General features: G+C 44.3%; 1 protein-coding gene across 15 annotated transcripts in view; it reads left to right on the top strand.

Moving 5' to 3' along the window:
* Nucleotides 1–16,254, top strand: part of CAMK2G (calcium/calmodulin dependent protein kinase II gamma) — a 120,011-nt gene that overhangs the window by 40,098 nt on the left and 63,659 nt on the right. For all 15 annotated transcript variants that reach the window (XM_042792699.1, XM_042792668.1, XM_042792654.1 and 12 more), the window contains one exon: nt 14,175–14,234. In XM_042792699.1, the coding sequence (XP_042648633.1) occupies nt 14,175–14,234 (60 nt within the window). The remainder of the gene's footprint in view (nt 1–14,174; nt 14,235–16,254) is intronic.

Here is a 16,254-nt window from a genome sequence, read left to right as displayed (position 1 = left end):
TGGTCGCTGTTTTAGGTGGTGGCTGATGATGTTAGGCTGAATGCCCTCTCTGAGTGCCAGCTTGGCTGTGGTGACTGGAGGGTCTGGTGGCTCTGTGCCAGCTGAATAGAGAAACATTTCATGGCACGGTGGAAGAGTGAACATGGGGACAATGTGAAGTACAGGAAATTCTTTAAATAATTGTAAAACGGAAAACTGATTACTCTGTGATCTCAACAGTTGGTGAACTCATCAGAGGTTACCAGGCTTAGTTTCTGTTGAACTGTGGGTGACACGGTCAGTAATGCTCTAGGCTGCTGCTGTGCGTTATGGCCCATGAAGGAGAGCAGCCTGCCCTGGGCAGCCACCGTGCTGTCCTTTGCTCCTTTTTACCAAGGCCAATAAGTGTCATCTCTAAGCGGGGCTTTCTCTTCTCACATGATCCCATTTTTCTTGCGCTATTCTTTTTGGTGGGTGCTCTGTCCTTTCCATGCTCCATACTTTTCCTTGTGGCTTTGGCTTCCCTCTGGATACTTGTTTAGTCATCTTTGTCCCCTGTCTGTGTTCCTGGCTACAAGTGCCATTAATGTTTTTCTTCTAGAAGCACATTTTATGCTTGCATTTACTAGGGCCTGGAGGAGATGCTTTCTAGGCCTTCCTGCCCGCTGGCTGCTGTCACTTCAGATCCTGGCTGTATTGGTTATAAGCAGCTTGGGAGATTTGGTGTCCCTAAGCCCTGAACAGTGCTGCCTGCCCTGCCACTAACCCCTTCCCCTGCTACCTGGGAACCTATTTTTGCTGCAGAGACCTGTTTTACAGCACAGTTGAATATTTATTTATTTATTTTTAGGTAAAGGGCTGTACTTCTGTTTTCCTGTGTTCCTCAGCTTTCTGTTGAGCTGTGTGAGCTATGTATTTCTATGCTGGGACTGCAGCAATAGTTTCACAGTATGCTGTATTCAGATATTTGTATTTGTCCTCTGCCTGCTGTGCTGAAGGACTGCAGTATTTGGATACACTGCTTGCCAGATCTGAAGAAGAGGATAGAGGCTGAGGAAGGGGTGGGGATTGCTTTTGCTAGCATTCACCTTGAAATGGAGATGGCAGTTTTGATGATAGGATGAGCAGTTTCCCAGGTCTCATCTGGCTGGAACAGCTGTCCAGGTAGAGATGGCAAAAAAGGAAGCATAAGGAGACTTTTTTTTTACTGTGCTGTCTGCTGGGAATGGTGGCTGTTGGGGAGCCTCTTCTAACAGGCAGTGCTGCAGTCTGGATCCCACCTTTGTGCTCCCCAGAACTCAAATGGGACTGCAGAGCCTTCTCCGGTGCTAGCCATAGGAGATCATGCTCTGCTGTCTTTTTCTGGCTTGAAAATCGGCTTGTGTGGGTCGGAGTAACTCTAGTAGGGTGGAAGTTCTCCTTTTAGGGCAGAGCTGAGGCTATCTTCTGTGTAGTGTGGGAGAAGCTTTCTCTGCCACTATTCCTCATTTGTGTGTTCTGTAGAAAAATGAGGGTTTAGTCTGAAGACATGTTGACTCGATTTCTTCACCACCACCCCGTTAAAACCCAATTTCAACAGAGAAAGTTGCTTTGTAGATATCAGTGTTAGTGCTTTAATAACTGTTTTACTGCATTTTCTTTTTCCTTCTGACACACCTGCCTTTCCCTTCTAATTTTTTGCTTGGAATAGGCAGCAATTTACAGATCTGTATGCTTTGAGATAACATGAGAGCTACGGTTTCAACCCCTCATCCTCAGTCTTTGTTTGTCAATCAGTATATGGGATGAACTTAATCAGTGAGGACTGCTGTTCTGGGTATGTTGTCAGTTAATTGGTGAATCTTGCCATCTCTTGAGTTCAGTGTTTGTCATCTTGATATGGTACTGTGGAATTCAGTGTCAAAATACACCACGTAATTTAGATCCAAACAATAGTAAAAGACTTGTGTGTGTGTAAAGCTGTAGATGGCCTTAAAATTAGTATTGCAGTAATGTAGCATTAAATGCCCCCAGGCAAACGAGACCTAAACTTATCTAGCCAGGAGCATTAAACATTCATCAAAACAAGAAATAAACTTAGCCAGAGAATAAATCAGAACTGTAGCATAGCAGCTGCTTTTTTGGAAAAGGTGCAAGTCAAGTGCCTTTTTCCCTGGAAATCTGAAAGCAGACAGGGTGACTACTTTCAAGCTGTTGTGCTTGCCAGACAGGCCAGATCTGGAGCTTCCAAATGAAGGAAACTGTTTTCAGGCTGTGCTCTTGTCAAGTGCAGTGCAGGATTTGTTGTGTGGCAGTTCCACCCAAACAAGCTAAATGTTATTTTTTCAATTACTCCACCCCCCCTGCTTCTGAATACTGGACCTTATAATAAAAATCCATTAGGTCCTAGTATGGCATTGAGGTAGGATTTCATGCTTCCCATAGTGAGATATTATGAGGTATCACAGCAGAGCTAGTGCTGCCCCTATCAGTTTTTGCGTTGAGAGACTACTCAAAATCCATTAGATTTGAACTGTGTTGTTTCTATTGTCATTTCTCTTTCTGCAGAAGGATGAAAAACATGGTAGTGAGAGGTTCAAAATCCAAAAATCTGAGTTTTTTCACAGATTTGTCACTGACATGGTCTCTGCTTTCACTACTCTGCTTTCTCCTGCATCTCTCTGAATGTAGGGAAAACCCTCTTGTGCTTCAGGAGTTTTCAGGGTGCATAGTAAATGTTTTTTACACACTCAGAGATTCTCTGGCAAAAGATGCTATGAAAGTAGTTGTTCTGTGGGAATTTTTTCTAACATCATTCCACTACCCCCCCTGCCCCCTTTAATTACCTGTCTTCTAGAAATTTGCCAGAATTTGTTTCCTCAAAATCTCTGCTTGTGGTCTGCAGGTCTAGGAACAATTAAAGAGAGCTCTGCAAAGGGAACTTAAGAAAAACATTCTTGCACAACTCTGTGTGAGTGAAGAGACACTGCTGTGCATACTGTCCTGCCCATCTCATTGCAGAAAGTATGTGGAACCCCTCTAAAATTTAGACTGTATGTTTATTTCAAAAATCACTTGTCCCTTCCTGATCTCTGCAAAAGCATGTTGGGATGCTGCTTATTTAAGCACACATTCTACAGCTAGCCTCTCAGATCTGAAACACCTCCTCCTGCCAACTTTCAAACAAAAAAAAAAAAATGTAGTTACATGTGCAAGTTAGCATTGTAATTGCAGCCTCCTCCCTCTTAATCCCCTAACCCACAAGTTCTACCTTTTTCTGCATGGGAGACCATAGCATGCTGTCTCTAATGCTGGCCCAGACCTCACACTCAGAGATGCAGATGGACAAAGATGCAGAGTTGCCCTGTCAGGACACCACACATCACCAGCACTGCAGTATTCCTTGGGGCTCTCATGCTTCCAGTGGGGTAGGAGGAACCACTCCAACACCTGTGGAGCAGCAGAGCATGCTCCTCCCTTCTAGCCTACCTTTAATATTGTATTTTTTTAATTTTAACTGCCACCAGCTTTCCATGACCCATCACTTTTATAGGAAAGATCAGCTCCTCGCATGGAAGCCTTCCGACTATCAGCTGGGGTGGGAGTCTGGTGTCTCACTTCTCTCTGACTTCAAGGTTGGCTGTAATCACAAGGTGCCAGACTCTGCTGTGCATTTGCTCTGCATCTCTGCTGTGAGAGAGTCTGGGAGAAGGGGTTGGTGATGAAGGAGGGCTGTGGGGGGAGATTCTGCTCTCGATCTCTGTGAAGTTGCTGGGAAGCTGGTCACATGAAACAAAAAATACATCAGCTCCCCTCCCCCATGCACTGTTTTTTTGGCTCTGCACCCAAACTAGCAGCTGAGCACGTGATTTAGTTGCAAAATGCAGTTTTAAAAAAAATAAAAGGTGCCATTGCAGGTGGGAAGCCAGCGATGGGAGGGCTGGAGTGGGGCTGCCCTGTATGCTGCCGGGGAAGGGAAGGGGTATGTCTCCCCGCTGAGTTGCAGGAAGCTGGGGGGATGCAGCACTGTAGAACATGGGCTTGCGGGGGTGTGCTGCAAGATGTGGGGCTGCAGAGGAAACTGCGAGCTGCAGGAGGCAAAAATGGAGGGAAACATGCTGAACCGCAGCACTACTAGGGGAAGGAGGTTGGGGGTGCTGCATGTGGGGCTGGGGGAAGGAAGGGGAGGGCTCTAGTGCAGGGGTGGGGTGCAGGTGGTATGGGGGGCTGTGTGTTGAGAGTTTCGTTACTCACTCTGAACTGAAGGTGGTTGTACAGGATACAAGGTCTGAAGTGACAGCGGATTGTACTAATTTTTGCTCTGATTTGGTGCAAGAAAGGAGAAATTGTTTGACCATTCAAAGCTGTGGGGCTCAGCACCTTCTGGTCTGAAAAATTCCATTCCTTTTGCTCATTGTGTTTGTATCCCACAGTTCTTCCTTTCTCTGGGATGTAGGTTCTGTTAAGCCTTTGAAATTACACTAACCCAATATGCCCAAGGACAGCTAAAATACACCATTTTGCTCATCACAAATCTGGTGGGGGCCTTCAAGCAAATGCCCCGGCAGGCTAGACAGCATGGCAATTGCACCATTCTTAGGGGGAGTACAATTACACCACACTTCTTCCTGTGTCCGGACTGTGGCTGGTGCAGTTAACGCATCCTGGCCACATCAGATAAAATGAGATAAAAGAATTCCTGCCCTTTGCTGTGCTTATATCTGCCTTGTATCTGTGTTTGTGCTTGGTGATCTTCATTGCTTCAGGTCAGGATGAAGGTGGCAGTGTTGTTATTGTCAGCTGGAGGATGTATTGCTTCAGAGGGGAACTAGAGCGCGATGCTGTGGGAATGGCTCCCAGCACCTCCCACTGCAGCACAGGCTCTCCTTGGATGTCATCTTGCCCTGAGCAAGGAAGAAGTCTTGTAGAAGCAAGAAATGGCACTCTTCGCAGTAGCCAATTGGAGCAGGTGGAGTTAGTGAATTGGTGGGTAGTTTCAATGGTCAGTGGGTAGAATTCTTGATTATTGTAGCAGACTGTAAATACCAACTTCTTAGGTGTTAACCTAGCACACGGTTTGGAAGGTAACCTCAGTGGTGAAATGTTTCCTTCCTACCTGTTCACTATCAAACCTGGAAGAGATGTTCCCCCTATGACTTGCCTCCATCACAGTGGCACAAAACAAGCTGATGGCTAGCTGGAAAAAAGTGGGGGAATGAAATTCAGATCACAGACTCTTGGAAATTCTTCATCGGTTTTTAGTAACTAAAGTAACTAGTTGATGGGAAAAGCAAACAGAATAAAGCAGAGTTGGCACAGGCCTCGTATATCCCACTGGCAACATGGGAAGGATGACTGTGGAGATGCAGAGACATTTATATTGCCAGAAAGAGGAACTGGTATGCCCTGAGAGGAGATGTGGACCAGAAGCAGGGCTTGTACATGAGGGATGGCATGTGTGTTATGTCAAAGCTTATTGAAGACTTTGACTGCTGCCCAAATGGTGCTTTGGCCTGTGTTTAGTTGTTTTGTAGGCAGATATCCTCTACCCTCCTAATGCGGTCATGGTGCTGGCTCATTTTTCAGTGGCTGCACTGATACTGAGGCTTCAGACTGAATCCACTGGGCTCTGCTTGGCCTATTGCTTTTGGCTGAATAAGACTGGGAACAACTTTCAAAACAGCCTGATGAGCAGGGGCTCTGAGAGCTTGTGGCTTGAGGGGAAGGATGAGTCAGGTGGGGAGGGGGTGGCAGACACTGCGGAGGGGTGTCTCATCAAGGGGTTTACAAAGTCCTGCTCTGAGTGCTGTAGCAAGCTCAGAAGGTGGTCCCTTGCCCATATTCTGAGATAATTTCAAATGTGAAGCCAAGGACTAGGCCTCCAGTGGGTGGCTGGGGTGCTTGCTCCTTCCTTTTCTATATACTGGTGCATGCACATGCATTCACATTTCATGTTGCTTTGCAGTGCTGGCTTTGGTCAAATTGTGGAATATGCTGTAGGCAAGAATCAAAACTGAATGGTGGGAGTTCTCTCTGAGAGAGAGAGAAAACCACCCAATCTGGATTTATCTGTGCCTTTGTAGTCAAGGAATGGCATGACAGGCTTGAGCACACTTAACCCTGATGTGTTCACATCGCTAATTGTGACCAAGATGACTCTCACCTATAGCTGTGAGCCTGCTCTGATTCAGTAATTTGACCTCCTTTGACTATTGAAGTTCCTGGAAAGTTACTGGTGTCTGTGATAGCCCAAGCTCCCGGCTTCTTCTTAATGTGCACATCAGGTTGCTTTTATTTTGCTTTATAATGTGTACAATACGTAATACTCTGTGTATGCATTTCTGCTGAAAGCAAGAGGACAGGAATTCTCCTTCCCATACCAGGTCCACCTGCTGGATAACCAAAAGAAAATTATTGGACAAGTTGTTCGCTGATAAACTGAAAAATATGCATGTGAAAAGAAAACACAGCTTTGAATGACACAGGGGGTAGAAACTATAATGGCAAAAGTGCACACTGTAAATTTTAAAAAAGATCTATCTCTCAGCTATTTTTAATACCTTCTTTCATTTTGCTACTGCTGTACACATGTTCATATCTGCCTTCAGTTAGATTATCTTTGCAAAGTAATTAATGAAATAGTGGAAAAGAGAATAAATTTCCATGGCCCACTCTTCAGGGTGCAGATTAGAGATACAAATATAATTTCTTAAACCATCTTGACTTCTACTCTGTGGTGTTGATAGTCTAATTTCTGCATTACTTGAAGAAAACAGTGGAAACCCTGTTCTAAGTTGGTGTGGTTTGTTCCTTTCATTTTGTTTGTTTTGTTTCTCCAATACAGTAATACCAAGGGGGTTCAGAGATTCTGGTGTTTGGAAACACAGCTTGTTACCAACTGTGTGAGCTTTCTGGCTGTGTGTACACGTCCATGTGTGTATGTACTTTTAGGGATAGTATTACACTTCTATGCGTGGAGTTGTTTGTTTCTGGAAGGTTGGGAGAGCGTGGGAAAAGACTGTTACAAGGTAATAATATTAGTGGTTTTGCTAGAGGAAAGGCTTTGTCAGAAAGTACATCTGCCAGCATTTCTTTAAAGAAGTTTTGTATTTAGCTGTTGTGTCCTATTGGCACTTGAATCTCCTCCTTTGTCAGTAGGTGAAGGCAAGTGATGAGGTTTTCACCACTGTCTTGTTTCTTTGGGTTTGACTGGGTGAGAAAAGTCGAGCTTTGCTGTTTCATCTTCATATGCTTGCTCCAGCTGTGTCTTCCCCTTGGTGACTTTAGGACTCTTGCATAGTTGCAGCAGAGATGCTGGTGGTGGTGGTAGGGAATGGCTGCCCCTTTGCCCTCATGCTTGGGACATTGTGCCATTGAGGTGGTTCTGCATTGGGAGGCTAGAAGACAGACTTTGGCTTTCTGAAATGTTGCCTGTGATGGGGGTAGTATGCTGCTACAGATTTATTAATTTTGGCTGGTCTTTGAAATGGCAATGTAGAAACACTGAAATGGAAATGTCAGAGTCCTGAGCTGCAAATAGCTGGAGGGAGGGAGAGCATTTGGCAAGTGTCGTTATATGCTGATTTTCTTTATATTTTTCTTCAGGCATCTGCTGTTAGCTTGTGTCAGAAAGAATATATGGAATCTACGAGGACCTCTGGTCATTCCTAAGGCCTAGGATGATTTTTTTTGTTTGTTTGTTTCTACTAACTTCTGCACAAGGGGAAATGGTGGTGATCTGGGCCTTGCTGGTATTCATGTTTAACGTGGTGGTATGGCATGGCATACTGTCCTGTGCCACCCTATTGCAAATGCTGAGATATCTCAGCTGCTCTGTATCACAGTCTTCTTGGAAAAACAAGAGAATATAAGGGAAAGCCTGTGTCTTGAAGTATGGGGTGAGGGAGCTAGCTCTCTTTTCCTGAGAATGTCTCAGAGAGGAAGTTTAAATTTAGACAAGCAAAGCAAAGCATGAAGGAACCTGAAGGCTCGGACTGGTCTCACACTGTAAAATGTATTTGATGCAAATTCGATTTCTGTCTTGAAACAACTCAAATGATATCTTAGCAGCTGGCACCAATTGACTTATCTCCCGGAATTGGCATGATGACAGCAATCAAACTGAATTTATTGCTTTGGGTTTGATTCTTCTTCCGGACTCTTCCCATTCTCAGAAATGTAATCTAGAATGTGTTCCCACAGGAATGATAGCTTCAAGCCTCCTTTAACAGAGTGATAGACCATGGCCCTAGTGCAGGATGAAGACTGCTGGACTGTAGTATTGAGCAGCTGGATTGCATATTCCAGTTGAGAACAGGAAGAATATGTATTGATAAAAGGAGGAGCAAGGGTTTTTTCTTTATGACACAGCTTCTCGTCAAACAGAGATGATGCACGACTAAGCATGAGCTTTGTTACTGCCTGTTACTACTGCGTGTAAGAAAGAAACTGCCTTCCCATTGGTGTGGGTAAACTTTTAGGTTGCTAAAAGTTGTGCCTCCCTGCCACCCCACCCCTTTTTTTTTTTTTTTTTTTTTTTTTTTCTTCTTAAGGCAGGTGTACTAAAAGTGTGACGTTTAGCCACAGGACCTCAGCGTAGCTGCAGTTTGAGAAAGTAAGACAGTAAACACTGCGGTGTGTGTGCTGCTTTACATGTGGAACTGTTTCCAAATGGTGCTCTGTTTCTAATACTTGTTGAAGAAGGTATGGTAGAATTAACTTTTTCCTCCTCATTTCCTGGTAGGTGTGAAATGAATTGCTTTCACTGGTAAATCTTGATTTGATTTATTTCAATAACTGTTTTGTCCACTTTTTTTTTAATGCTGTCTTCTGCTTGCCAAGAGAAGGAACTACCTGAAATAGGTGGGGTTTTGCTGATGTTATTTAAGCAATGAATGTCAATGCTCCTTGGGCAGGTGGAGGAGATTGTGCACAAAAGGCACATCTCTTTCAGGTTCCCTGGTCACTGGTCCTTTGACAAACTTGTGGGAAGAGTGGCTGCAACGTGTGCTTGCGTGGTAGCTGCCTGCAGCTGAAACAAAACTCCTCTCCACATCTCTCAGGAGCGGGAGTCAGTCAGGGCATCGTAGCTATGTCCAAAGGCAGGAGGGTTTTGTGCTGTGCTGCCTGTGCAGGGTGGCAGTGTTGGCACCTGACACCTAATCATCTCCTGCTCCCCATCTCAAGTTCAGCCCTCACCCTCCTTGCTTGGGACTGATCTTTTTGGGTTTGCAGGTGTCTTTTTCCAGATTCTGCCTTTTTCAAGTGTACCTCAGCTCCATGCAGAGAGGTCTACCTGTGCTTCCCTGGCAGCCCCTTCTCAGCACAGCTTCCTAGCAGGCTGATTAGGCATAGTGAATTTTTTTTCCTTTTTTGTTATGTAAATGTTTGCACCTGACAGCTCTATACTACTGGGATTTGTAGGTGTCCTGTGCCCAGTCTGTGTGTCTGTGTCTGAAAATGTTCTCCTCCAGACCTCGGCCACCCTTGGAAGAGAAAGTCTTGGTGAGGAAGAACCTTCTGTGCAGCAGCCATGCATGTAGTGGCTAGAGTAGAAAACGAGGAATTGATTCTTTGTAGAAGGATGGAGCTCAGAACTTGGGTCTTACATTACTCATCTATCTCTGCCACCATATCTTTGGGGTAGCAGACTGAAGTGGTCTACAATGAAAAGATTTTCTTACAAAAGATCAAGAAATGTGCATCAACATAAAACTTGTTATATTCCCCACCCTGCTGGAAATTGCCAGGTTTTTGTGAAGTAAAGCTGTACGCATTTTGGTTTGAATTTCCATTGGGTACACCTCTCATTTACATCACATTGTCCTGTTTGTCTGCTGAAGTTTGATGCATTTAGGCCATCCAGGCCAAACTATCATGGTTTTGGTCTGCTGTTGTCTGTAGTCAGGTAGGGTTGGTTTTGGTTTGATCTACTTGGTTAGAGATTCTTACAGCTGTGAATGTTAATAATTGTGTATGGCCACTTCTATCCATCCACCGTGCACCAGCAGTCCTCTCCTAGCAAATGCACTGCATGTTTGTCTAAAAGGAAGCAGTTTCATTTTTGCAGGTCCTTAACTCTCACAAGTGGTGCTAAGACAATCATTCTTGTCTTCCCTTAAAGTAAATCTTTAAACAAACCAAAACTGGACCTAAGCAAGTCCCAGTTCTCTGAACAGGCAGTTTCTTCTCAGGTATATTCTGAAGAAACCTGGTACTAATGTTACTAGAGTGACACTTAGCACAGTATTTGCAGAGCAATAATGTTAAAGGTACTTGGATTAAATGTATTCTCACACGTTGAACCAAAGATGCAGAAATCGTATCATATAAAGGACTAATAAGGAGAAACAGATCTTCACACCTTAGTTTCTGTATCAGACATGAGAAAGTTCTCTCCTGCTGTTTTTAAGCACCAACTCCTTAAGCATTTACATTTTAAATTTTGCTACAAAAGACCTAGTAGACATTACACTTCTGTCCATGTAGATAATCATTGCCTCAGAGTGTAGACAGAAGAATTGTGAAAATAACAAGATTTTCTTCGGTGGTTTTTTTTTTTTTTTTCTTGGCTGGAAAATAGTAAATGAATACTAGATGAGTGTTTGTAATATCCTGTACTTAAGTTTTAAGCATCAGCTATTGTTCAGGGATAGACATCTCTGTAACGTAGCAGGCAAAGAGCTTAATGAAATCCAATATTTGGAAACAGGAGGTAGATGAATTCAGACTTGGAACAGCAGTGCTAAATTTTAACAGGAAGGATAACTAACATTTGGAGTAACTTCTGTGGGTGTATGTCTTCATTTATCACTTGAAGAGCTGAATGTGTACCCTTATGTTTTCTAAAGGATATACACTGTTTTAGGCAAGTTATGGAAATGACTGGTTGAATTTCACAGTTTGTGAAAGGTGGGAAATAGGCCCAATGTCCCAGGTCTGGGATCCTGTAAGGTAGGAAGGATGTGTTGCTTTGTTTCTCTTAGCTACGAGGTGTATTTCCACTGTTCATTAAGAATAAACACTCCTCAAATGGCTTGCAGAAATAAGTTTGATCTTTTGGGCAGAGGGAGGAGAAATTATTTGCTTTGCAAGCTCTTGGTAAGTTAGGGATCTGAACCCAAGTTGTCCTTTTATTGTTATTCTAATACAGTTAAGAATACTTTGCATCTTTAAAGTTCGGTGAGACCCCATATAAGAGAAGCCCAGCCTTTGACTGCTTTGCTGGACTCACAGAATTTTGGGTTTTTTTCCTGTCTCATACTGGGAATAACTGTTGTTAGACCAGAGACAGGTAGAAAAATTGCAGCTCTGTGTTTACTTCTTATGGATTTAGGTACCAGGTTGTTCCCCGCAAGTACCAGATCAAGTACCAGATTGATCTCCCACTGATCCCAAGAATAAGAGTCAAATGCCTACACTGTGCCAAAGGCCACCAGGCCACGAAGAAAGGTTTAAAAAGGGGCTGTCTTTGGGGATGGGGTGGGAAGGCTCTCTTCAAGTCACGGATTGGGCTGTGATCTGGTGCCACCTGCAACGCGATGGCTGATCCTGCAGGAATGGGATCCGTGATCCTCAGGGACCCGTGGCAGGAAACCCACCCAGCCTGACCTTTCACTGCTCTCAGTTGTGGTGGCTGGCTGCTGCTGGCTGGTGCTCCTGGGGCTGGAGCGTGCTTTCTCTCTGTGAGTTGTGCTTGAGTTTGCCTGTTTTGTTGCCCTGGAGACAGAAGAGTGTGGTATGCCTTCCCCCGACCAGAAATAGTTTCCTGTACCTTGTGACCGGAGTGCTGTACTCATCCTCTGGTCTCTAGCCAGGCTGTGTGGTGCTGGAGGGATGGGGTGTGGGGTGATGACCTCTTGTCACAAGTTCTGGTGTGGCTACTGCCCATGATCACTAGCTGCCCTGCCGGCTACCCTCCCTCTGCATGATGGTGTAGGATTTCAGGGGAGCAATTGCTCTTGATTTACATCTCCCATGGCATTTTGATGGTTATGTCATTTTGTTTGAGCCTTGCTCCCGTCAGCTGTCTGTCCTGGCTGTCAGGACTTGGTGGCTGAGTAGCACGTGGTGAGCTCTTACCTCTCCTTCCCCCTTTGCTCAGCTGTTTTTGCTGTCTGCTTCCCTGTGTCCTTGTACTTGGGAACAGATTCTCAGCAAGTGTAACTGCGCACGAGGGCAACATGATCTGGGTGGGTGAAGGATCCCCTTCTGTAGGAGTTCCAAGTAGAGCTGCGAGGGTAAGTAGGGAATTTGCAAGACCCAGGCGAGCAAGCGGGCTATGGATACTTTATCTTAGACTCTTGTCCTGCTGTGAGAATCTGGCGTGAGCGCAGAGTATGCAGCGCAGTCAGTTACCTTGCAACTGTGTTTTGCAAAGCTTCATTTGTGAGAGATGCTGCTAAATGGGGAGCTGAGGCACCCTCACCCCTCCCCAGCAATGCAGGTGAGAAAGCGTTTGCACTGCACCAAGGCCTCAGGAACATGGAAGCTCTCCAGGCTTTCTTGCTGCCTGCTACTTTGTTGGAGAGTGGTTCTGGCACAGAGCTCTAAAATATATGCAACAACAACAATAATTTCCACAACTGAGAACGAAGGAGAGATGAAAGGAGTAATTTACCTTCCCCCATCCCTGAACAGTAGCAGATGAGGATGTAAGCACATCTCAGCCCTATAAAATATTAATTGGGACATTTTCTACAGTTCAGCAGTGGGAAAGAAGACAGAAATCCTGCAGTGCCCTGAGCTGCTGTTCCCAGCCTGGGAGAGAAAAGAGTTCTGAGCTGAGCTTTGGCTTGTTCTCTGTCTTCTGCTAATGGAGAACAGAAAAGTTGCCTGAAGCCTTCCTTTACAGAGGGAAGGGAAGACCATGCAGAGACCATTGAGCTGCACAGGCTGTTCTCAGGCAGAACAGTGCAGTGTGGATTTGTTGAAGTGAGTCTCTAGTGGGTTTCCTATAAATCAGAGGATGCTGCATTTCTACCAGTGATCTGCTGAGTAGCCCAGCTAGCCAAGGGTCCTGCTTACTCATGTGGAGAAGACTTGTAGGTCACAGGGGATGCAGAGAAGGTGTGTTTTCAAGCCTGTGTTCTGAAGGTCTACAACAGAAGAAATGTCAAGGGCAGGCAGGGACTGCTGCTTCCTCTTCCTATGTTCTTTTGATGGCTGGACTGGGGAGGAAGGGCAGTCCTTGCTTCTTGCCTCTTTCTAGGCATCTGTACTCCCAGAAGTCTGGAGTTCAGCAGCTGCCAGGGCTGCCTGAAAGATTTACCTCCCTCAGAATCCTATCAATGAATCTGTGCTTGTCCAATGTGAGCATTACATTTGAGAAGACAGGGGCTTTATTGTGAAAGTTCAGGACTCAATCATTGCTGTAGTGAAAAAATCTCTTGTCTGAGCCTCAGTGGCTAAAAGGCTGCCTGCTTCTTGGCTGAGATGGGCAGGGCTGCTCTAGCTCCCTCTCCTTTCCTTACACTCATGCATGTTAAATTTCTAGGGAGGAGAAACAATTTTTTACTCTCCTTGATATTTTTTTCTTTAATCCAGATGACAGTCATGCTCAAACTGGTGTTGCCTTTGGGCCAGAATAAGCATAAGCATTTGGGCAGAACTTCTTGCCTGGAGATCTCAAAGTGCTCGATCAGCATTTCACCAGTGTGTTCGTCCATGGGTACTGAAGTATGGTTACCTTGACAGTTTGCTGGAGCTGGCAGAGTTCCCTACTTCATCTGATGGCTGCGCACTAGCAGGAGCTATGTATTTCTCCCTCCTACTCTGCCCTTCTTCCCCAGAGTTTCTCTGGAGTGAAAGCAGGTCCTTTTTCCCATTTCATGTGGGCTGTTTCTTCAGAGACTTTTTCTCCTCCAGCCTTGGAGAAAGGGGTTAAGTCTTGGAAGGGGTGTCATTGGAAGTGGCTTTGCATATTTCTGAGGCTGACAGAAGAGTGGCGTCTTTGACTCTGCAGTTACTCACTTTGAATCCAAGAAGGGAGTATCAGTTTAATGCTTGCTCTGTAGTGGGAGCAGAGGTCCTCCTGCAGCCTTGACTGCCTAGATCTCGCCTGAAATGGCTGTGAGGTTTTGGGAGACAGTCATGTTCCAGAAATTCCCAGCCCTCTGGAAGACTTCTGGGTCACTGTATTCCTTTCTCCATTGAATATGAACAAAAGCTTAGTTCAGAGTTGTGGTGCTTAATGCCTTTTTTCTTTTTTTTTTTAGATCACCAGAAACTGGAACGTGAAGCTCGAATCTGCCGACTTCTAAAGCACCCAAATATTGGTAAACCTCCTTGGGCTCAGTGGGATGGGGGTGAGAGAAGAGTAATGTGTCTCATCTAGCGCGCTGTAGGAGGGCAGATGTATTCTGAATGTTAACAACAACTCATCAAACTTGCCTGTTGAAATCACCTCAGATTCTCTCTTTGACAAATTTTGCATATGACCCTGTCCCATTCCTTAGCATCCTGGCCCAGATATTCACCAAAGTGTGTTGTGTTCCTGTCTGCTTGCCCATGCAGAGCTGTCCATGCCCCTTGGGTGATGCATGACTCTTGTTTGCTCATCTGACATTCTGCAATGGGAGTGAGCTGTTGTGTTTGTTTTTCCCACACCTGTCAAAAGTTGGCACTTTTTGATGTATCTGTTTAAATGTTGTATTCAGTGACGTGCCTAAAGTTAAAGGAGGGTGGGTGGGCTAATATGTCAACTGTTCCCATTGCAGTGGCCACTTACTCTGAAAACAAGAGACCAAAACCAAATTGCTCATTTTGGCAGTGGTCCAAAAAACCCCCAGTAATGGAGTAAAGGGAAGTTTTCTCTAGAAATACAGGAAGAGGTAAAATAAGGAATAACCTCAAACCAAAACTACTTTATTTACTGAACTGTAGAGGGAGGGCATGGATTTTTACCTAGTTCCAAAGTATCATTGCAGTTTATTCTCAGTTTTCTTTTAGAGAAACTCCACACTGCTGGAATTTGCTTTGAGCAAAAAAAGTTGGACCATTAATAATCCCCTTTTTAAGATCATTATATAAATGAAGCCTCTAGGATCCTAGCTAAGGTCTAATTTGAGTTCATTTATTTAAAAAAACATTAAGAAATATCAAACTGCTGCCTTCAACCAAACCACTGTTAAATATCCCTGTCTGGGAAACCTGTGATGCATTGCGTTGTCTTTATTTTGCATAACCCTATTTGTCAGTGTAGATAATGTTTAAAGGTCATCTTCCTGGTCTCCCGACTTTCAGCTTCATAACCATTTGCTCCTGTCCTCTGAAGACCTGGGAGAGGAAAGGTGCCTTACAGCATACCCTGTGGACTAGCATCTGTAGCCTATTCCGTATGTGATGAAGCAGCAATTTCCACAAGCTCAGGACCTCATAAAATGCAAAGCATCTTAGTAGCAGCTTTTCAGCAGAAAGAGCTTTGTTGTGTCCGAGTGTTGTTGTGGAGGTGCACGGCATGAGGAGATGAGCAGTGTCCACTTTCTACAGTAATTGGCACTGAATATATTGGTCAGTAAGTTTATTGCTTGTCAATATTCAGAATGACTAAAACTTGTATTAGTTATTGAGTTTCATTTGCCCCATAAGACTTGTTGCACTTAGTTTAGTAATGCCGCTTTATATTTTGGCCTTCACTGTCATAATCTCTTTTTTTGTAATTTCTTGCATCTTTTCTTGCCTGTCTTCTCACAGAGTAAATCTTATATACAAGAGGAAAACCACTTTTAGAAGTAAACCGCACCAAAACCAGAAACATACTGTATTTCTGGTTCAAGTCTACAGGCTGTTCCTCATCTGTAGGAGTGGCAGTGCATCTCCTGTTGTATTGTTGTTTGGAAAAGACAGTTTGGGGCTATGTCAGTGGTTCCTGCATTTTCTACAAAGCATTTCTTGTCTTCCTAGAAAGAACAGTTTTTCTTTTAAGATAAAGAGACTAGTCATTCTAAACTCAATGGGTGGTCACAAGTAGCAATAAGGGAATTAAGTTTTATGCCTACAACACAGAATCAAAGTGTGTTGAATAAGACCTCAGGAAGACATATGGTCCCTTCAGCAGTCCTGTAAAAACATTTTATACCTGGCTGGTTCCAGGCATGTTTGTTCTTAAAAACCTTTAACGCTTCCACAGCCCCTAGTGGCAATCTTTCAAATATTTAATTTTTCTGTCAGCTAGATATTAGAAAAAAATACTTTTCTGCTATCTTCGCTTGTTGTTTCTAGTTCTATCTGGAGTATACGTGGAAAGTAGTTTTTCTTTCTTGTAACAATCTTTTACATATTTGAAGACTGTTATCA

This window comes from Tyto alba, unplaced genomic scaffold, assembly GCF_018691265.1.
Source record: "Tyto alba isolate M040663 unplaced genomic scaffold, T.alba_DEE_v4.0 Super-Scaffold_1, whole genome shotgun sequence".
Classification (NCBI taxonomy): Eukaryota; Metazoa; Chordata; class Aves; order Strigiformes; family Tytonidae; genus Tyto; species Tyto alba.
The sequence above is the reverse complement of the archived record's forward strand: the minus strand, read 5'-3'. Positions and strand labels throughout refer to the sequence as shown.